This window comes from Hemibagrus wyckioides, linkage group LG06 (genome assembly GCF_019097595.1).
Source record: "Hemibagrus wyckioides isolate EC202008001 linkage group LG06, SWU_Hwy_1.0, whole genome shotgun sequence".
In the NCBI taxonomy this organism is placed as follows: Eukaryota; Metazoa; Chordata; class Actinopteri; order Siluriformes; family Bagridae; genus Hemibagrus; species Hemibagrus wyckioides.
In genome coordinates this window covers 41,295,424-41,319,737 of record NC_080715.1, presented here as the reverse complement: position 1 = coordinate 41,319,737, position 24,314 = coordinate 41,295,424, and the positions used below count along the sequence as shown (strand labels likewise).

The 24,314-nt window shown below is 40.3% G+C and overlaps 1 protein-coding gene across 1 annotated transcript; it reads left to right on the top strand.

Annotated features, from left to right (window-relative positions):
* Positions 1 to 12,502: 12,502 nt before the first annotated feature.
* On the top strand, positions 12,503 to 16,259 carry LOC131354128 (tripartite motif-containing protein 16-like). The gene is made up of 6 exons (XM_058391426.1): positions 12,503 to 13,164; positions 13,632 to 13,727; positions 14,092 to 14,334; positions 14,410 to 14,599; positions 15,157 to 15,213; positions 15,399 to 16,259. The coding sequence occupies exons 1-6, from the start codon at positions 12,571 to 12,573 to the stop codon at positions 15,947 to 15,949; spliced, it is 1,731 nt and encodes a 576-aa protein (XP_058247409.1). The 5' UTR covers positions 12,503 to 12,570; the 3' UTR covers positions 15,950 to 16,259.
* Positions 16,260 to 24,314: the final 8,055 nt, after the last annotated feature.

The window sequence follows — 24,314 nt, the reverse complement described above, 5'->3', positions numbered from 1 at the left end:
CAAACTTTTAAAATATTTAAGCAGAACAAATGACACTGAAGTTCAGGTTACAGTGAAATATTTCTGCTTTATTGCCATCGTTATCATCATGAACACAATGCAGTAGAGGTTTTATTTCTCACAGTGAGACACAGTCCTGCTGGAAATCCTGTCATGTGACTTTTAGTGAAGAAGATCGCTCAGGTTGTGTTTTTGCCACTGATGGTGTTCTACACTGTAAAACCGAGCAAATAACAAAAAACAACAAACAAATAACGTGTCCAAATAACAACTCTGATGTGTTTGTCTATTTACAGTTCTATCTGATGTGTTGATTTTCACACATTATAACTTACAGAGAGAGAGAGAGAGAGAGAGAGAGAGAGAGCAGAAGTTCACATGATTACATGACAGAGTTCGATTATAAACTTCAGGACGGAAAATGTATATATATATAAAATGTATAAAATATACGCTCCAATTCGAAGCCATTTAACTCTTAGCAATCTATTTCGTGCTTGAATCCATGGGCAGGTCTATTGCGTTTTGCCTCTTTGTAAGCTGTTCGAAATTCTGTAGAAGTCGTTTCAATCTGTTCAGCCTGTGCATTAACAACTCTGTATAATTATATATTGACTGGCTCTTCTGGCTTTCTGCTACCCAGGGGTGATTCTAGGATTTTCATTTAAGGGGGGCTTAGCCCCCAATGAGGGTATAATAGTAAAAATAAATAAATAAAAAAATTAAAAAGGTTTGACTAACAGGGTAGGATGGTAAACTCATTGCAGCATTCCACTGTTTTGCATAGATGTGTATAACATTTGAGTACTGAACAAGCCAAATATGAGTCTTCCTGATCACACACACACATACACACACACACACACTTGTCCTCTGATCCTCGCTCTGTGACGCCGCGGTCTGCGGATTGAAGAACGCGCTGAAAGACGGGGAAGAGCCGAAGTTTGCCACGGTTTTCATATGAAATTTAAAGGGGACTGAGGCGATCACCAATTTGTGTAGATTTTATGGAGAATCGCAGAACTTTAGGAGGGCTGAGTAGAAATGTTAGGGGGGCTAAAGTCCCCCTAAAAATGGCCTAGAGATGCCCATGCTGCTACCATATGCTTTCTGCTACCATATGCAATTTAGTACGACTGTGCTCAATATCATTTATCTGATCAGTGGAAGTTTCTGTCACCGACGACGTGGTTGTGTCCTCCGTTACTGACTGGTGTAATTTGCTTTGATTCTGTCTCCCGCTATCTTGATCCAGGTGTGCAGTTCCATCTTCTCAGGATCTCTTTTGATCAGGCATACCCTCAGCTTTTCTCGTGGATTTTAAAAAAATGAACGTGTTTGACGGTGTCTTTGACATTTTTAAAATATCATATTTATTTAGGTAGACCAATAAAACGTTCTTTTTTCCACTGCTCACTGCGCGTGAAACAATAATCACCAACCAATGAGAGTGACTGTAAACTTAAGAAAGCTGATTGGTCAAAAACATATGTTGAGGACCAATAGCTAAACGTTACCTGCATAAACCCACTCAGACTTGCTCACTGTGTTTCACTCACTCATTCACACACGCGCGTGCACAGGTCACCAGGCACAAGTTAATGCCGGATCGATAGAAAAACTTGCGAAACTTGCTGAAGTTAATGCTGGTTCTGATAGAAAGGTGTCGAATACACAGTGCATCACAGTTTGTTGCATATTGGAACTTCATAGCCACAGACCAGTCAGCTTGCCCATGCTGACTCCTGTGCACCACCGAAAGTGGCAACAACGGGCACGTGAGCATCAGAACTGGACAATGGAGCAAAAAAAAAGAAAACAACAAATAAAACAACATCACTTTTTCCAGAGCAGCCTCTTCTCTCAAAGTTGGTTGCGGGTTTTTGGTCCCAAACAATTCTTCTGGCAGTAGTGGCAGAAATCTTTCTTGGTCTACCTGACCAAGAGAACCTCTAATTTTCCACTTCTTTATCAGAGTTTGACCGGTACTGACTGGTGTTTATGACTGGAGTATTGAGATATCTTTTTATATCCTTTTCCAGCTATATAAAGTTCAACTACCTTATTACGCAGGTCCATTGGCAGTTCTTTTTTCTTCCCCATGGTGCAGTATCCAGCCAAGTCAGTGCATCAATTTATGCAGAGACACTAATTACAATTACAATGAGTCACAGGGTGGAAACTTCCCTTTAACAGGGAAGCGTTCCCTCTAACGCTAGCGCTGTTAGCTGCCGCTGCTCACCGGAGGCTCGCTTATTCTACTATTCTTATTATTCTTTTATTGTTTTTTAACGTGGCTTTGGACTATTATGTCCTATTTAATTTGTTGAAGATCTTCCTTAGTGCCTTTGCTGGATTACCTGTTTGTTGGTTCCTCCTTATCGCTGCCACTGCCAGAAAGCTTATGCTGGTGCATGTTTATTTCATGCCGGTTCATGTTTATTTCCTGAAACAATGTGGATCAATAAGCCGTTTGTGCGGACCGTGCTCATCTGGACTGCATTGTCTCTCATATTTCATACATTGACAGCAGTAATTCAATATTCTGCTGCTGAGCTCCTGCAACTACGGTTCCACCTGTCAGAGCTGCCACCGGCTTTACAACTTCACTTGGACATCGTTCGTCACCCTCATCGGAAATACATCCACCGTCCATCTCTTGATGGACTGTAAACTTGACTTTTTGTGTTTGACTGAAACTTGGCAACAGCCTAATGACTTTTCACAACTGAATGAATCTACTCCTCCTGGGTTTGTTTACATCTGTCAACCCCACCCCTCTGGAAGGGGGGGGGGGTCTCACGATAATCTATCGCAAGAAGTGGAAAGTCTCGTCTGTGTCAGTACCGGTGTTTCCCTCATTTAAAACCATAGTATCTAGACTGACAGGACCAACTTGTTACACTATCATTGTTGCTGCTATATATCGCCCACCTAAGCCAAACACTGACTTTCTAAATGAATTTGCCCCGTTTCTTAGTCATTTAAGTGCATTCTCTCCTAATATATTATTGTTGGGAGATTTTAATACACATATGGACAGTACCACCAATGTTCTCACCAGGGACTTTTTATCTTGTCTGGATTGTTTTGGTCTCCAGCAATTCATAGATTTCCCGACTCATTCAAAAGGACATATTTTGGACTTGATTTGCTGTTTTGGCCTTGTGCCTCATGACTGTTCCTCAGTTGATCTTCTGTTCTCTGATCAAGTGCTGATATCTTTCAGTATCAGATTTACTTTAAAACAGTTCAGTTTCTTTCTGCAATATTAAAAACATTGATTTATCTCTTCTTTCTAATGGGATCAACAGCCTGCCTGGAACTGAGGATTTACTCACCACTGATGACTTCATCTTCCACTACAACAATGGTCTTAATAGCCTGCTCAATGCTCTTGCTCCTCTGAAAACCCGGACTGTCTCTTTTACCCATACTGCACCATGGTACACACCTGAGCTTCATCAGCTGAAAGCTAAAGGTCGTCAATTGTAACGTCTTCACTTAAGAACTGGACTTACTGTTCATAAACAAATGTATCATAACCGTCTGCTTCAATATAAGGACACTATTTCTACTGCAAAATCTATCTACCATTCTAATTTGATTAAGTCAGGTGCAGGTAATACAAGAGCACTTTTCTCAACCTTTAACAGGTTACTATGGCCGCTGGATCTCTCCCACCTCACCTTTACTCAACTGCTCAATGTGATCATTTTATGACATATTTTAGGGCTAAAATTGACAATATTCATCATCAACTGACCTCTCTGAACACCTTTTCATCTTCTTCTTTGTTTCCCATTTCTCTTCTTACACCCTCTGCTTCTTCATTATCTAGATTTAAACTGCCACCTATTGCTGAAGTATCGCAGATTATTCATGAATCCAAACCTTCAACTGGTCAGTTAAATCCTCTCCCAACCTATTTAGTAAAAACCTGCTTGCCTTCTTTATCCACTTTAATAACTGACATTATACATTCTGGTCATGTTCCATCATCCCTTAAAATTGCTGCTATAACACCTATACTTAAAAAACCTGGTGCAGACCCCAATAACCTTAATAATTTTCATCCTATCTTGAATTTACCATTTTTATCCAAAATACTAGAAAAAATAGTTGCAGGTCAGATTTATGAACACTTATTTACCAACAACCTGTTTGAAGAATTCCAGTCTGGTTTTTGTCTATCTCATAGTACTGAGACTGCGCTTATAAAAATCACAAACGGTCTTCTAATGGCAGCCGATTCTGGTATTTTAACAATTCTTATTTTCCTGGATCTGAGTGCAGCTTTCTCCCACAACATTCTCCTTGAATGGCTTGCCTCTCTTGGCATGTCTGGCATATGTCACGACTTGTTTAAATCATATCTTTCCCACCATTCAGAGTTTGTTCAGCTTAAAATTTTTTAGATCTCAGTCATTTCCTGTTACTAGAGTTGTTCCCCAAGGTTCCGTGCTAGGCCCTCATTTATTTATCATCTATCTCCTTCCTCTTGGCAATATCTTTCGTAAACACAATATAAATTTTCATTCTTATGTGGATGATACACAGCTCTACCTGTCCACAAAGCCTACTTCCACGCTTCCTTCCGCTGTTCTTTCGGCCTGTTTAAACTAAATTAAATCTTGTTTTTATTGCAACTTTCTTCAAATGAACAGCAATAAAAAGAGGTCCTTCTCATTGGCTCTAAGTCCACTTTAGCCACAGTTGACAGATTTTCATTAAATATTGACAATTCCATTGTTTTTCCTTCCCCTCAGGTAAAGAATTTGGGTGTCATCCTTGATAGAACAGTTTCCTTAGAGGCTCATGTTAATAATGTTACTCAGTCTGCTTACTTTCACCTCCGCAATATTAATCGCCTCCGCCCAATCTTGACACAGCACAGTACTGCCATTTTAGTCCATGCCCTTGTTACATCACGTTTGTATTACTGTAACTCCCTTCTTTTTGGTTTACCTTCAAAATTTTTTTCAGAAACTTCAACTGGTACAGAACTCTGCAGCTTGCATTATTACACAAACTCCTTCGATTAATCATGCCAGTTCTTCACCAGCTTCACTGGCTTCCTGTGAAGTGTCGTATTGATTATAAAATTCTGCTATTCACTTTCAAGGCTCTTCATAACCTTGCTCCACCACATCTGTCTGACCTTCTCCAATTATATACACCTTCCTATACACTCAGATCCTCTTCTGCTAACCAGCTCACCACACCAGCAGCTTGACTGTCCACCATAAGGGCTTAGAGCATTCAGTTGCTCTGCACCCCACCTTTGGAACAGTCTTCCTGCTGACATCAGAGGTACAACTTTGACAACCTTTAAATCCAGACTCAAAACTTTAGTTTAGTGTTTAGAACTGCATTTTATATCTGAACTTGTTCATTATTTTCTTTTATTACTTTATTTTTAAAATCTTTTATTCTATTACTCTGTTGTGTATTTGTATGTTTTACATAATGCTGTGTGTTTTAAATGTATTTCTTGTAAGGTGACCTTGAGAGCTTGTAAGGTGCCCACAAATAAAATGTATCATTATTATTATTATTATTATTATTATTATTATTATTATTATTATTATTATTATTTCTTAACTTGGCTGTAGCTGTAGTTAATGAACACGGGAACCAAAATAAAGCTTTCTAGGATTTTTCAGGTTCATTCCCATATTTTCATGTCAGGTTTTCGGGGCATTGCCTCTCCATGAATACACTCACAAGAACAAACTTTACACAAAACTCCAAATGTTTATGAACATATAGATGAGATGTTCATCCTTAATAATAATTGTAGGAACTGTAGTTACCTGCTATGGCCACCACGGGGCAGTGAAAGAGCATCATATTTTGAAATGGTCACTGCACGAAATATGGGTTTGTGTATCCTTGAGTCTGGTGTAATTTGGGAACTTAGGAAAACACACACACAATCACTAACTATGTCAATGGAAGCCCAGTATTGGAAGCCCAATGGAAGTAACAGAACATGTGGTTAAACAATAGATCAGCTGTTGCAAACACTAGTGGAAGGCTAGGGAGAGGGATGAAGTTTAGGGACTTAGAGAAATCTACAATAGTCAAGATAGTGGTGCTGCCTGAGGAGTGGAGAAGTTCAGTAAGGAACTGAATAGTAAGGTTTTTGGGGTGTGTGCAGCGAGAGTAGCTTCCAGGCTCACAGCGATCTGGGGAACTTGATCAGAATGGTTCTACTCTACTGTAAAATATAAAATTACTAATAACTAATAATAGGTTGTTTTCATGTGACATGTGGCTGTCCATTCTGATTCTCCCAAGCACCTCTGTCTGAAGAGTACCACAGTGCGGAGTGTTTTAAACAGAAAATACTCCTATTATCTGTGGTGTATAACAATTTGGGATGTCCTAAAAAAGGAAGAAACCAGTGATGTTGTCACGCCTCGTCCTGATCCTGATCACCTGAGGTAGCCTTCTCCCGAGTTTGAGTCTCACTTCCGGGTTCCCACACTGACATATAAGCACGGCGCACACAGCTCTCCACATGGAGTATCATTTCCACTTTAGCTAAAACGTGCCAAGCCTTGATTCATTGTTGCAGTGGATTTATTGTGGATGACCTTGACTGTTTTCTGGATTATCGCTTTTGTTTTGTTCCTTTGGTTATGGTTTCTTGATTGTGTGTTGTTTTCCAGGTTTCTGACCCTTGTTATGTTTCCTGACTATGCTTTCTGCCTGGTGTGTTTGTTTAATAAAAGCTTATGGATCCTACACAGTCCGCCTCCGGCGAATCATTACAGCATATTTCACCTCCTGACGATCCAGTGGAATTAGGAGCCATCATCGTGTGTCAAGGTGCCATAATCCGGGCGTATCAAGACCAAGCTGAGGCGCTACAAGCTACTAGCCAACAACCGCAGCAGCCACCACTAGACATGCCGCCTCCCCCCGCTGCACCACTGTGAATGTTACAGTATAATTACTTTGCACACTAGCCTGAGCTCTACAAGAGCGGAAACCACTAAATGTGCCTTCATGTTGTCTCTCCTCACTGGGAGAGCATTAGAGCATCAGTGGTCTGGGATGCGGACCCACAGGTGAGGTCCTCTATTATTTATTTCATGGGCCTAATTCAGGAGGTATTTAAAAATCCAGCTGGCGGAAAGGAGGTCTCTGTTCAGCTGTTGGAATTACGTCAGGACTCCGAACCAGCTGCTGATTATGCTGTGAAATTCCATACCCTTGCTGCCCTGAGCGGTTGGAACAACACAGCTTTACTAGCCGTGTTCTGAGAGGACCACACGCCGGTTCACCAATACCAAGCTCTCTGATTATAACGCTATGGCTATCCGGCTAGACAACCTCAGGCACCAAAGCCGGCCCCAAGCTTATTCCCGTCCAGATTTCTTGAATCCCAGAGAGGACCAAGCTTGGTGGGCCCTGTTCTTTTACGCGATTTCAGTTTTCTGTTACATATCACCCTGTTCTGGCTGCCCAGGTATACACCATACTGCTCAGCTGATAAGGAACAAGTTCTGGTGGCCTACCCTCGCCCAGGACGTCGAGCGATCTCGAGCCATCTGCCTCCTGAGGGTTTATTAGAACCACTACCTATTCCCCAACATCCCTGGTCCCATAACTCCACTGACTTTCTCACAGATTTGCCACAGTCAAATGGGTTCAACACTGTCATGGTTGTCATAGAAATCTTTTCTAAATCATGTAAACTTATTCCTCTCAAAGGGTCACCCACCGCCATGGAAACAGCTAACACCTTGTTTCAGCATGTGTGTCAATCACCCTTCGATTGGGGATCAATGTAATTCTAAGCTCGGGCTATTACCCTTAATCTAATGGACAGGCAGAACAGCTCAACCAAGAGATTGGGAGGTTTCTCAGATCATACTGCAGTTGAGAACAACATCGTTGGAGTGAGTTCCTCCCTTGGCCCAAATATGCCCAAAATTCTATTATTCACTCCTCCACTGGCCTTACACCGTTCCAGTGTGTTCGTGATTATCAGCCACCATTGTTTCCATGGTCTGGGGATCCCTCTGATATCCCAGCTGTTGACAAGTGGGTGCAGCACAGTCAGGAGGTATGGGAGCGAGCACATGTTCAGCTACAAAGGGCAGTGAGGAGACAACGTATCCAGGCCAATTGACACCAACGTCAGCACCCCCCTTACCAGGTGGGACAAAAATTGAACCCCTCCCCCTTTGGACATAGATGGGGCCCCCGCCTACCAAGTGCGTTCCCCTCCTGGATTCACATCGCAGCAGAAAGCGACTTCAGTATCTGGTAGATTGGGAGGGGTATGACCCAGACGAATGTTCCTGGGTAGATGTAGCCGACATCCTTGACCCTTCCCATACAGAGGAGTTTCACCTCTCTCACCCTAACAAGGCTGCTTCCCATTCTTGGGAACGCCCATGCCAAAGAACACCAGGAGGTGTTCTTAGAGGGGGGGGGTTCAGTTTTGGTTTCTTGATTGTTTTCCAGTTTTCTGACCCTCATTATGTTTCCTGCGTGCAACTGAAGGCCAAAACCTTGTGAGACCTGTGAAGAAAAACCCAAAAACAACAGTCAGTGACATCAGCAACAACCTCCAGAGGGCAGTGGTGAAGGTCTCACAGTGCACCGTTTGAAAGAGCAGAAATATAAAGGGCCATACCACAAGATGTAATCATCTCATCGGCAGAAAGAATCAGGAGGCCATGATCCACAAAAGTCCTGGAACCAAGTTGAATGTCTACCAATGTGATAGAAAGGTGAAGGTGTGGAGAAAGAAAGGATCTGCTCATGATCCAAAATCAACAAGCTCTTCTGTGAACACAGTAGTGGTAGTGTCATGGCTTGGGCTTGCATGGCTGCTTATGGAACATTCTCAAAAATCTTTACTGATGATAGAACTCATAATAGTAGCAGCAGAATGAATTCAGGAGCCTACAGAAATATTCTGTGTGACAAATTAAAGAGAAATACAGGAGGAACATCATCATGCAGGAAGACAATGATGAAATTTAAATATCAGGAAATAAAAACTGAAGTTCTGATCTATCTTCTTTTTTGATCCTAAATGTCATCACTGTAGAGCAGAAATAAAACACTCTGCCTTGCTGTTTCAGGATTTTCTGAGGGCTCTGTAAGCTTCTTCCAATCCCTGTGGATCCTCTACTTTTTCTTGTCATTCTGTGGAATTGGGCCACGTTATTTCTTTACTCTATAATCAGGATAAATGCATGGAATTGCACATCCATGTATGTTTTTTATGGTTGTTAAAAACAACAAAACAAAGGTTGTGTTATGCATGTGAACATAATTCTTAGACTCTCCCTGTCTTTCTTCTTTCATCATTTTATTCTGAAATATTTCACCTTCTGTCTAGTGATGATAAGCACATATCCATAAATAGTGTGTAATAATTCATTGAAGACTCATTCAAGATCATTCACCTAACAACCCTCTTTAAATGATTTGATTCATGGAAATGAAAATAATTCCTGTAAAAACTTTTCTGATTTTCTGCTGCACTTCCATTTACCTAATATTTACAAACCCTTGATCATGGTTAATTTTTTTTATAATTTTATTGTGATTTTCCTTAATATATGGCTGTCATTTGTCTTACTACTGATTCTTTTATAATGAACTGAGTCACTCTGTCAAAAGTAACATCTCAGACACATTTGATCAATTTAAACTTTTACTCCCAACATGATGTTCATCCAAATCTCTATAAACACTGCGCAAGTCAAAAACCATTCATTCTTTGTTATTATAACTTCTATTATGGTATAATGCAGGGTCCTGTAATGTGTAATGTGGTGTAACACACTGTGCACTTTATGTGGCTAAGACACACTTCTAAGACAAACTTTTTTGTGTTTGATCTTTATGTTTATGTATGTTTATGTAGCACCAGGTCCTGGAGAAACGTTGTTTCATTTCACTATGTACTGCGTCAGCTATATGTGGTTGAAATGACAGTAAAGCTTCTTGAATCTTGAATCTTCAATCCTCCTCCTTCTCTCTCTGTCTAGACCTTTCGCTTTTTAAACAGAACTGTATTGAAAGAGGATTTTCGAGACACCATGGTACAAGCAAAGTACAGCAATTCTGTTACAAAGAAATGAGTCACTTATAATCCAGTACAATACATATACATATATACACACACATACATATACACCTATACCCACATATACACATACATACATATATGTACACACACATACATGCGCACATACACACATACATATACACGGATACATGTATATATACACACGTACACACACATGCGCACCCACATACTTAAATCACATAATGAAATACATTTTATATGTACATAATATTACACAGTAATGCGTTTCCACTTTATATATTTACCAAATGCCAAGGGAATTTGTTTTTTTTTTTTGTCTTTTCATCCATTTTTTTTTTTGTCTTCTTAATTCACATAAAATCTGTTTATAAACTGTCTCGGCAGGAATATGGCATTGATTAATGACCATTTTACATCTTGTTTTCCATATTTTATAATTAACTATACTTATAATTAACCAATAAAAGTCTTCTATGTTTTTTGTCATTTTTTTTTTCCAAATACTCCATACAATATTGTTTTCTCATTTATATTTATGTCAATTCCCAAATCTTTAACTTTCTGCCATATTTCTACGGATCTTGGACACTTTATCAGCAAATGTTCAACAGTTTCATCTTCGTTACAAACCCGTAAAGGACAAACTTTTGTTGTTACATAACAGCTCCACCTCACTACACACCTTACTGCTAGTCTACCTACGCTAATCAGCCAGGCTACATCACGAACATTTTCTGAAATATCCTTTGAATTTATATTTTTTATACATTTCTTACTCTCAGTGATGTCGAGATATTTATGTCTAAATATTCCTCCATGTTCGTATTTATTAATTTCTTCATATATGCTTTTATTTGACTGAGTGCTTTTACTAAGATTCCCTGATCCTACAGACACACCTTGTAATCTATTATCTCTTTTTATCATGTGTAAAATTGGACTTATCGCTATTACATAAAGTGCAGCACTTAGTGGACAGCCTTGTTTTACACCTCTGTTTACCTCAAATACATCAGTTAATTGACCATTGACATTTATTTGTACCCTTGACATTGTATATAATGTTTTAATCATGTTTATATATTTTTTAGGAAACCCATAATGGTCCATTACTTCCCATAAGTAATCCCGTGAAATGTAATCGAAAGCTTTCTTTTGATCTAATCCTACAATGAAGAAATCTTTATGACGTGTATTTATTATAAGTTCCCTCAATGTCCCGAGGTTGTCCCACATATATCGTCCTTTAATTGCGCATGTTTGTTCTACTTCAATTATTTCGTTCAGTATAGCATTCATACGGTTCATAAGAATCTTTGCAAGTATTTTATAATCTATATTCATTAAACTTATTTGTCTCCAGTTGTCTAGTTCATGTCCGTCTCCTTTTTTATACACCAGTGAAATTATAGTATGGTAAAAAAGTTCATCAAATTTCCCTTCCTGAATCCCTTCATTATACAAGTCAGTTAACATGTCTATTATATCCTTCATACAAATCTTATAGAACTCAGCAGGGAGTCCGTCAGGTCCTGGACTTTTCCCGTCATTTAATTGTGAAATCGCGTTTATGATTTCTTCTGGTTTTATAGAGTCTTCTAAATGTTGAAAATGGTCGTCTGTCAATTTAGGGCATTTTGCTAAGAAATTAGTTATCTTCTTCCTTTCTATTTCTATCTTAGTTGTTGCGTCCTTACACATATTCATTATTAAGTTCCGCTTTTCCCTTTCGTTCTCCACTATATTCCCTGCCCTATCTCTAATACCTTTAATATGTTTTTCCTCCCTGCGTTTCTTTAATTGTTTAATCACATGCGCTGGATTTCCTGTAAATTTTGTGTCAAGTCCTGCATGAACATGTACATTCAAAAATAACTCATCGTTCATATCAGTTAGTTCGGCCTTTATTTTAGACAATTGAACCTCATCGTTATCCTCCCTATTTTTTTTTGACTGTAGGACTATATACTTTTCAAGTAGTTTATTATAATACTCATTCTTTAATTGCTTCAATTGTTTACATTTGTATTTCAAGAATGTTGTGATTTGCTTCTTAAAAACACCCCATAGTTCAATGCTCGAATTTGTCAATACTTTAAGGTCTTTAATTCTCCTTATTTCTTTAGTTAAATCATGAACCATTTTGTTGTTTTTAAGGCTTGTTACATTCAAATTCCAATACCCTTTTTTCTCATAATTTTTTACGTGTACTTTGGCCACCACCGCTAAATGATCGGAATCTACCAAATATTCAGTGTACTTAGTTACACTCATTGTTTCAGAGATATATATCCTATCTATTGTAGACCTTTCCCCTCCCTCCCTCCCTTCCTCCCTTCCTTCCTCCCTCTATCAAACACACAAACACACACACACATATGCGCACGCACACATGCACACAAGCAGGAAGCCACTCCTCATTACAGAGAAAACGAAACTCAAAGTTTCTCTCTAGCGCTCTGTCATTGTGTGAGTTCAGGAAAATGGCTGAGGCCAGTATTTCAGTAGATCAGGATCAGTTCATCTGTCCAGTGTGTCTGGATCTCCTGAAGGATCCGGTGACTATCCCCTGTGGTCACAGTTTCTGTAAGGTGTGTATTAATGGCTGCTGGGATCAGGAGGATCAGAAGGGTGTCTACAGCTGTCCTCAGTGCAGAGACACTTTCACTCCAAGGCCTGTTCTACGCAGAAACAACATGCTGGCTGAAGTGGTGGAGAAACTGAAGAAGAAGACTGAAGTCCAAGCTGCTTCTCCTGCTCACTGTTACACTGGACCTGGAGATGTGGAGTGTGATTTCTGCCCCGGGAGAAAACACAAAGCCATCAAGTCCTGTTTGGTGTGTGTGGCTTCTCTTTGTGAAACTCACCTGAAACCTCATCTTGAAATACCTGTTTTGAAAAAACACAAGTTAGTTGAAGCTTCTGGAAATCTACAAGAGAAGATCTGCTCTGAACATGATAAAGTGCTGGAGATCTACTGTCGTACTGACCAAAGCTTCATCTGTTATCTGTGTACGATGGATAAACACAAAAGCCACGACACCGTCTCAGTTAAAGCTTACAGAACTGAGAAAGAGGTGAGAAAGTCTAATCTAACCAAGTCTAATCTATTCAGAGTCATGTAGTGGTGTTATGTAATTTAAAGATATTAGCTTTAGAACCAAAACATCAGACTTTAAGTCTAAAATAAGTTCATCATTGTAGAATTAGTTTGTGAACAATATTTAAAATGTATATAAACATAAGGTTTTGCTTTATTAATGATAAAAAAATCATTAAGTAATAAATTCTTGTTGCTGTTATTTGTGTTAAACCCAGTGGTTCCCAAACCTAGTCCTGGAACACTAAAATATATTTCAGTGTTTAACTTTGAACTTTAAAGAAAGTGAACTTTAAAAAACCCAAAATCCAGTCTTTTACACTATAATAAAGTGCTCCGTAACACCAGAGTGAACTTTAACCCTTTATCTGCTGTTACTGTTCATCCACTGAGATCATGACCTCATAATGGATAAACAGTGAGATGTATTTTATTTGTCCTCAGAGTGAGTTAAAGGAGGAGCAGATGAAATTCCAGCAGAGAATCCAGGAGAAGCAGAAGAAGGTGCAGGAGCTGAAACAGACTGTGAACACTATAAAGGTGAGCAGTGAGCAGAGACAGAGCTGCTCCTAGAAACACACACAACATGGACAACCAGTCATTTAGAGTCCCAGTAAGAGAGGGAATGATAGATGAGATTTATATCTTCTGTGTGTGTGTGTGTGTGTGTGTGTGTGTGTGTGTGTGTGTGTGTGTGTGTATGTGTGTATGTGTGTGTGTGTGTGTATGTGTGTGTGTGTGTGTGTGTGTGTGTGTGTGTGTGTGTGTGTATGTGTGTATGTGTGTGTGTGTGTGTGTGTGTGTGTGTGTGTGTGTGTGTGTGTGTGTATGTGTGTGTGTGTGTGTGTGTGTGTGTGTGTGTGTGTGTATGTGTGTGTGTGTGTGTGTGTGTGTGTCCTAACAGCTCAGTGCACAGACAGCAGTAGATGACAGTGAGATGATCTTTACTGAGATGATCAGCTCCATGGAGAAAAAGCGCTCGGAGGTGACGGAGCTGATCAGAGCTCAGGAGAAGGCTGAACTGAGTCGAGCTGAACGACTCCTGGAGCAACTGGAGCAGGAGATTGCTGATCTTCAGAGGAGAGTCACTGAGATGGAGCAGCCTTCACACACACATGATCACATCCACTTCCTCCAGGAAATAAAGGTACACTACATTTTCAGATATAAAAACAATCTTTGGATTTGTTCTCCTAAGTTTATGTGTAATTGCTGTATGCAGGCTTTAGTCTCTGGTCATCGCTCTCCCCCAGCTAAGAGATCAGATTTTCAGTCAGATCTCTGTGAGGACACTTCCAGCATCACTGTCAATCAACATCTCTCATTTGATGGAGTGAGGAAATCTCTCTCTGATCTGAAAAAGAGACTGGAGGAAATCTTCCAGGAGGAATTCATCGAAATCCCTGAACATGGTAAGAGGAACTGTTCCTGTTGTTCCACGCCTGATTCGAGTCTTAATGATGAACTGATGATGTGAATGATTTGTGATAGAGCTGAGAAACACTGAACTCTTCATTACTGAAGTGTGACACCTGATCTACTCACACTTCTGATCTACACACACTTCTGATCTACACACACTTCTGATCTATACACACTTCTGATCTACACACACTTCTGATCTACACACACTTCTGATCTACACACACTTCTGATCTACTCACACTTCTGATCTACACACACTTCTGATCTACACACACTTCTGATCTACACACACTTCTGATTTACACACACTTCTGATTTACACACACTTCTGATCTACACACACTTCTGATCTACACACACTTCTGATCTACACACACTTCTGATCTACTCACACTTCTGATCTACACACACTTCTGATCTACACACACTTCTGATCTACACACACTTCTGATCTACACACAATTCTGATCTACAGACATGATCATTTTCATAATTGTTTGATTTTATGGGTTTTAACATCAGAACATTTTGTTTCTGTCTCCAGTTAAAGACGCTCAAATTTTACTCTCAGAGCCAAAGAGCAGAGAAGAGTTTCTGAAATGTATGTCTACAACACACACACACACACAGACACACACGCACAGACAGACACATACACAATGAAACACATATACAATCACAAATAGGTAAATTCCAAAAATACAACCACAAATTCACACACACACACTCCATATCAATATATCCTGTGATTGAAATGTAACATGTTCACATTTCTCATGTGTTTAGATTTCTGTGATCTGACTCTGGATCCCAACACAGTACATTATTACCTCATTCTGTCTGAGAAGAACAGAGCAGTGAAGAGCAGTGAGAGAAAGCAGCGATACTCTGATCATCCAGAGAGATTTGACTCCTACAGTCAGGTGTTGAGTAAGGAGAGTGTGTGTGGACGCTGTTACTGGGAGGTGGAGTGGAGCAGTGAGAGATATGTGTACATATCAGTCTCATATAAAGACATCAGCAGGAAAGGACGGGGGAATGAGTGTTGGTTTGGACTCAACAATCAGTCCTGGAGTCTGGAATGTTCTTCTTCTTCTCTTTATTTCTATCACAACTACATTGAGACTGATCTCAGAGTTCCATCATCCTCCAGAATAGGAGTTTATGTGGATCACAGTGCAGGAACTCTGTCCTTCTACAGCGTCTCTGACACCATGAAGCTCCTCCACAGAGTCCACACCACATTCACTCAGCCTCTATACGCTGGATTCTGGCTCTCCTGGAATATTTTGACGAAATCAGGATCAACTGTGAGATTGTGTGATCTAAAAAAATAATGGGCTTGTGGTGTTTTATGTTTTTTTTTTGTTTGTTTGTTTGCTTTTTTTTAAAACCAACATTTTATTAATAAAACAATTAATTAAAAACATTAAAACATTAAATTTAGCCTCATTCTATGATCATTGGTTACATGTATGGTTACAAGAAAATTAAACTGTAAGATCTGATCATACTGATAATGATATAATGATTTCTACAGATTTACTGAAATTGGTGTAGCAGAATGTCTAAATGTACTATAAAGTCTGTATTTATTGGGGTTTATGTCTGGAAATATGATCATTTGTAAAAAAAAAAAAATGGTAATAATGCTTTATTTAGAATTTTTACAGATTTTAATAAATCTTTTAAAAATATTTTTGCCTCTTCATGAATACACTCACAAGAACAAACTTTACAGAAAACTCTGAATGTTTATGAATATAAAGACGAGATGTTCATCCTTAAAAACAATTGTAGGAACTGTAGTTACCTGCTATGACCACTATGGGGCAGTGAAACAGCGTCATATTTTGACATGGTCACTGTGCCAAATATGGGTTTGTGAATCGTTGACGTCTAGTGTAATTCGGGAACGCGCGCGCGCACACACACACACACACACACACACACACAGACTGTCTGTATATCTGTATATGTGTAACTATTTATAACCTCCCACTGAGCTTCAGTTAATGATCTACTGTTAAAGTGAAACAGTGTGTGTGTGTGTGTGTGTGTGTGTGTGTGTGTGATATTAGTATATAAGTAAAAAGCTCATCATAACTCAAATGCCACGACTGTGTGGAACGTAATGAATGTAGGACCACAGACCCAAAGTAATAAACCTCAAACAGATATGTGGCTCGAGGCAGCGAGGCTTATTTCATCCTTGAGGCCACACATATTCATAAACACATACCTAGAACTCAAAATATTAAGCTAGAAACCGAGTTATATGTCGTTTAGACGTCATGTGAACACTGGTAATGTGGGAGGTGTAATTGGTCACTGATCAGCCTTAGATTTCTATAAAAGGAAGTGAATAAACTGTTCAAATAAAATATTACCTTATTTGGCATATATAATCTACTAAGTGTCTTTTATTTAGATATTTTAACATAACTGATTTATATCATTTCTAACGGAGCTGGAAACATGATCATCACAAAACATTGTTCTGCAATCCGAGACCAGCGTGATGAAATTACAGGCTCTCCAACAACAATCTGGACATGGTGTCCCCTGACAGCAGAAGAGTCCCGGCCCACACACACGCTGGCACTGAAATGACAGGGATGGACTCATCCAAATCTGGCACTCTTGTTTCACTTTATCTTTATTTTATCCAAAAATACACAAGCTGTAAAACGGACACAGCTGAATTGCAGTGCCAGGTTAAACTGAGACCGCGACATCTCGTCTTCTTTCGTCGTCCGCCTTTTTCCTTTTATTCACAAAACTTCAGACATTTCCATAGCAACCAGGACAAAATGGTAGGTTCCAGGAAAGACTTATTATTAATATAATTTATTAGTAATATGCTTAGAATATGGGAAGTAGTTTGTGTGATATGTGTGATTATTCATTTCACTAAAACATACACACCAGCATGTCATCCTGGAGTGTGTGTATGTGTGTGTGTGTGTGTGTGTGTGTGTGTGTGTGTGTGTGTGTCCGTGTCTGTGTATGCCCACATCCACCTACACAATGCCCGCTGTTTATGCAACGTGTCTCTCCGAAGGAACCAAATCAGACCACCAACAGCCAGTGATCCATCTCGTCGATGCTGTAACCTATCATCTGATTCTCTGTGAACTATATAACAAGCAGAAATTTTACCTCATAGTGCCATCTTAAGGGGATTAGTTTCACCCTGGGATATAATAGCATCTCTGAGATGTTGTTTACATCTGACTCCATCATGTCAGTTATGTTAACAGATGTCTGGAGAGACTACACCAAACTTTACAGCCCATGAAGCTATACATCACCTGTCCATTTAAAACTAATCCAGTGTAAATACGGCTTATAAGATAAGCAGAAGAAATAAGCCTGGGTAATACGCCAATCAGCCATAACATTATGACCACCTGCCTAATATTGTGTCAGTCCCCCTTCTTTTTGCTGCCAAAACAGCCCTGACCCTGATGGACTCCACTAGATCCCCGAAGGTGTGTTGTGGGATCTGGCACCAAGATGTTTAGCAGCAGATCCTTTAAGTCCTGTAAATTGCAAGGTGGATTGGACTTGTTTGTCCAGATGCTGGATTGGATTGAGAGCTGGGGAATTTGGAGATGGAGTCAAAACACCTGACACTGGTTGTTGGCACGGCGCATTATCCTGCTGAAAGAGGCCACAGATATCAGGGAATACCGTTTCCATACATGGTCTGTAACAATGCTTAGGTAGGTGGTACGTGTCAAAGGAACATCCACATGGAGGGCAGGACCCAAGGTTTTCCAGCAGAACACTGACCAAAGCATGACACTGCCTCCGCCCGAATCTTGGGAGCCATCGCCCGAATATTGACTGCCATGAACCCATTTCTGGTTCTCTAGAGCTTTTAAGCAGCGTGCTCCCTCTGTTCCACACGAAGAATCATTTCCTTGTGTCACATACCAAGCCTTGAGTCATTGCTGTATGGTTTACCTCGTGTATGATCCTTGCCTCCCTTGCTTATTGACTATGAGTTTTGTGTTTTGGTTTCGGTTTACAGTGTGTTTGCTTTCTGGTTTTTGACCCTTTTGCTATCCCATATCGATACCGTCTTTTGCCTGCCGATTTTGTGAATAAAGATCTGCGAATGGATTCTAATACACGAGCCTCGCGTGCTTCATTACAGGATACTTCGCCAGTCGAGAATCCAGTGGATCTCTGCGCCACCATCGTCCGCCAGGGACACATGATTCGTGTATATCAGGATCAGGTGGCAGAGCTACAAGCCACCAACGCCCAGCTACAGCAACAGCCTCCAGCCGCCGCCGATGCACCAGAACCAGCGGCACCGCCACGCAGTGGATTACCCCGATTTTCCCTACCAGAGAAGTTTGATGGCTCTGCCGATTGCTGCCGCGGATTCTTACGCCAGTGTGACAACTTCTTTGCGCAGCAGCCGGAAATCTACGGCAACGGAACCATCAGGTGTGCGTTCATGCTGTCTTTACTGACGGGCAAAGCGCTAGACTGGGCTTCAGCTGTTTGGGATTCTGATCCTCAAGTCAAGACTTCGGCGGATTATTTCACCAATCTGATCAGGGAAGTTTTCGAGTATCCGGTGGGAGGAAAGGACATTTCTGTACAGCTGCTGGAATTACGCCAAGGTGTTCAATACGGCGCCGGATTTCGCAATCAAGGTCCGTATGCTAGCGGCGCAATCGGGCTGGAATGAGATGGCACTAGTGGCAGTGTTCCGCGAAGGTCTCAATGGAGATCTGAAGGCAGAGATGGCATGCGGTGATACGTCACACTGTCACAATATATCTCCACTGCCATACGTCTTGATAATCTCCGACGCCAGCACCGACTTCCAGCCACGACCCATACCCCTTCGGCCCCTGGAATACCACAGCCCAAGAGAGGAATCCACAGAGCCCATGCAACTCGGGAGATCTTGTGCCTCTGAGGGAGAGCGCGAATGTCGCACCCAATTACGGCTGTGCTTCTACTGCAGACAGCCAGGTCATTGAGTCCTCCAATGTCCGGAGAAGCCTAACCAAGTAGATCTCGTGAAACTTGCTTTTAAGTTTCTCTCCCTGCCTTTTTCCTCCTCAATGACTTTTGTTATTCTGTCGCAGTGTTGACTGACTCCGGCTCAGCGGTGAATCTTATTGACAGCGGATTGGTGCACGAGCTCGGGATCACCACCAGTCCGTGCACCCCACCTTTAAGAGTCACTGCAATAAACGATCAACCCATTGGGAAGGGCCTGATCACTCACCGCACGTCCACGAGTGGTGTGTGGTGAGTGATCAGGCCCTCTATTAAACAGACCAGATTTTGACCTGTCCAGCATCACTGTCCCTCAACATCGGTCATTGGATGGAGTGAGGAATTCTCTCTCAGATCTGAAGAAGAGACTGGAGGAGTTATGTAAGGGAGGAATTCAACAAGGTCTTTACTCGCTCTGTGAAGTGTTATTTCTTAGCCATGCTCCTGCTTACTTTTCTGCAGCCAGTTTGCTCACCTGACACTTTGAAGTAAAATACTGATTTCAAATGAATAAACTGACTGTATCACTTTCAACTGTTTCCATCTTTTACACAACCTGATGATGCTTTTTGTCTTCCTTTCCATTTTTCTCTCCACAGCTTCAGCAGTTCAGATCATTTCCCCACCAGAGCCACAGAGCAGAGAAGAGTTTCTGAAATGTACGTCTAACACACACACACACACACACACACACACACAAACAAGCAGAGGTGTATATTACACAAGCATAGACACGCACATACAGTATATGTGTAAATTAAACTCGCACAGAAACACAAACACACACAGACACACACATATACAGCTGTCACATTCTTCTCGTGAATATACAGTGCATCCGAAAAGAATTCACAGCGCTTAACTTTTTCCACATTTTATGTTACAGCCTTATTCCAAAATGGATTATTTTCCTAAACATTCTACAAACAATACCCCATAATGACAACATGAAAGAAGTTTGTTTGAAATCTTTGCTAATTTATTAAAAATAAAAAATGAAAAACTCACATTTACATACGTATTCATAGTCTTTGCCATGACACTCAATATTGAGCTCAGGTGCATCCTGTTTCCACTGATCATCTTTGAGATGTTTCTACAACTTGAGTGGAGTCCACTTGTGATAAATGCAGTTGATTGGACATGATTTGATTTGTCTGTAGACCTCCAAGACAGGATTGTATCAAGGCACAGATCTAGGGATGGTTACAGAAAAAATTCTGCAGCATTGAAGGTCACAGTGAGCATAGTGGCCTCCATCATCCGTAAATGGAAGAAGATTCAAACCACCAGGCCTCTTCCTAGAGCTGGCCGTATGGCCAAACCAAGCGATCAGGCAAGAAGGGCAAGTGACCAAGAACCTGATGGTCACTCTAAAAGAGCTCCAGTGTTTCTCTGTGGAGAGAGGAGAATCTTCCAGAAGAACAACCATCTCTGCAGCACTCCACCAATCAGGCCTGTATGGTAGAGTGCCCAGATGGTAGCCAGTCCTCAGTAAAAGGCATGTGACAGCCCATCTGGAGTTTGCCAACAGGCACATGAAGGACTCTCAGACCATGAGAAACAAAATTCTCTAGTCCGATGAAACAAAGATTGAACTCTTTGCCCTGAATGGCAAGCGTCATGTCTGGAGGAATAAAGGCACCGCTCATCATCTGGCCAATACCATTCCTAAAGTGAAGCATGGTGGTGGCAGGAACTGGGAGACTAGTCGGATCGGGGGAAAGATGAATGCAGCAATGTACAGAGACATCCTTGATGAAAATCTGCTCCAGAGCACTCGGGACCTCAGACTGGGGCAATGGTTCATCTTCCAACAGGACAACAACTCTAAGCACACAGCCAAGATAATAAAGGAGTGGCTACGGGACAACTGTGAATGCCTTTGAGTGTCCCAGCCAGAGCCCAGACTTGAACCTGATTGATCATCTCTAGAGAGATCTGAAAATGGCTATACACTGACAATCCCCATCCAACCTGATGGAGCTTGAGAGGTCCTGCAAAAAAGAATGGGAGAATCTGCCTAAAAATAGGTAATAGCATCATGCAGTACTCAAAAAGACTTGAGGCTGTAATTGGTGCCAAAGGGGCTTCAACCCAGTGTTGAGCAAAGGCTGTGAATACTTATGTACATGTAATTTTTCATTTTTTATTTTTTATAAAAAAAAGATTTAAAAGAAAATACATATTTCATGTTATTATGGGGTGTTGTTTGTAGAATTTCGAGGAAAATATTGAATTTAACCCATTTTTTAAAAAGGCTGTAACATAAAATGTGGAAAAAGTAAAATGCTGTGAAACCGTTCCGGATGCACTGGACAGTTTTCTGTGAATTTAACCCAACATGTTTACACTGTTCAGTTTGTTTTTCTCTTTTATTTTAGATTTCTGTGATCTGACTCTGGACCCCAACATGAAACATGATAAACTCATTTTGTCTGAGAAGAACAGAGTGGTGAGATATGGTGTGAGAGAGCAGCAGTATTCTGATCATCCAAAGAGATTTGACTCCTGGTTTCAGGTGTTGAGTAAGGAGAGTGTGTGTGTGGACGCTGTTACTGGGAGGTGGAACGTTATTTATCAGACAAGAACCTAGTAAAAACTGTTAAAAGGAAATGATCAAATTATATTTTGTGATCTCAGCACTGTAAAGTTCATCTTGTAATGGGATCAGAAACAAAGGAAGTTTTAATTACTGTGGGTTTAATTTGACACAATCTAAATATTTGCTTTCTAAAATGCTGATTATCAAATAAATGGTTTTGTGGCAGGGTAATGTGTCTGACAGTTTAACATTAAACTGGAGCATTTCACTTTCAGACCACCAGATGGCGCTCACTTTTAAATTACTTTGGTCTCATAAAATGTACGTGAACCACTATCGCACTTCTGTTTCCTTCACTCTGATGTCACTGGATACTTTGAATGGGTTTTGTGAGTTTTATCTACATTTTCATTTCTGTCTATGAGTGGGGTGATGTGGCCCAAAAATGTGTACGTTTAGTGATATCTCTCAGTAGTAAACAATGCAACATAAATGAAATAAGGTAATAAAGATTCATTTATTCAGATTCAGATTCACACTTATCACTAAATTACAAAGAATTTTTTCAATGTATGCAATATATTTCAATGTAGTTTTTCAGAAATACAATATTTCTGCTTTATTGCCATCGTTATCATCATGAACACAATGCAGTAGAGGTTTTATGTCTCACAGCGAGACACAGTCCTGCTGGAAATCCTGTCATGTGACTTTTAGTGAAGCGGATCGCTCGGGTTGTGTTTTTGCCACTGATGGTGTTCTACACTGTAAAACCCGAGCCTCCAGATAACAACTCTGATGCGTTTGTCTATTTACAGTTCTATCTGGCGTGTTGATTTTCACACATTATAACTTAGTTTTGTGTAAAATCCCTGCACATTACCACATTGTTAATAAATCATCTTTTTTTTTTATTGTCACACAAGCCAGCTGCACAAAAGCAGATCTGTAATTTAAAATGGCAGCAATTAAAGAGCAAACGATTAAAAAACGTTTTCTCTCACAAATCTAGTAAAAAATAATAAAAAATAAAAATTAAATTGAAATTATATTTTGCGATGTTCTTCTTATAAGATTCTACCTGCATGTTTCTTATTTATCAGTAATGAGGTCAGCACAGAAAGACATAAGAAGAAGACTGGGTCTACTTAAAATACGTCCATCATATATACATATACTTTTAAATACAGTTTTCTAAGATCCAATCAATTTTTTTAATCTTTTTTTTTCCGTAAAGTTTTATCAGGAAATTATATCTGCTGCCTTACCACCACTCCTGGCGGTTTTGATCCCATGATGGAGGTGTGTTAGTCTGGGTGTCGATGACATCAGCAATCCGGTCCACCAGGTCTGTCAGACCCTGGTCCTGAGACAGAATGAGAGCCTTCCCCTTACAGATCAGGGTTTTCTCCTTTGGATCTGTTGGTTAAACAGTGACCACAAACACCACTGGTGCCAGCTTGATTTATTTTTCTAATAAGCTAATGTGGTAAAATTAGGTTTCTGTGCACTTACCCGGTGGTTACAGGTGGTAACTGACAGATTCCACCCACTCAAGGATTGTGTTCAGGCCCTGACATCAAGGGAGAAGCTTGTAGATGGCATTGTAGACCAGGAACAGCACCTGATTGCCCAGGTGAAACTGTAGGGGCTGGCATGGTATGTTGTATACCTGCTGTTGCTCATTTTGGTCAGCGTCCATACGCTTGAAGCTATTTGCTGGGTTAGAGTGTGGGTGTCTCAGCTTCTGTACTGTTCTTCCCTGCTCATGCTGCCGCTAGCTTTTGTGCCTTTGGTGGTGGGGTTGGTGTCGAAGACCAACCTGTCTCTGCCAAGCAGTAGTGGGAGTTTGGGGATCAGTTCTAAGTGGGGCCAGTTTCCTGCTGGGCTACAGATCCTAACCTGTGTGGCAGGGACCTCCCAGGTGATGCCATAAAAAAGTTGTCAAAGATGAATATAGTAAAATTAAAAAAAAAAAAAAAAAAAAAGATAAAAGAAATTATATTTTGTGATGTTTCTACTGTAAAGTTCTGTCTCTTTCTAATTAAGCAATCTCTTGATCTTAATAAATGATTAATTATAATAATAATGATTAACAAACAGGTGCTTTAGCCTGTTATATGATT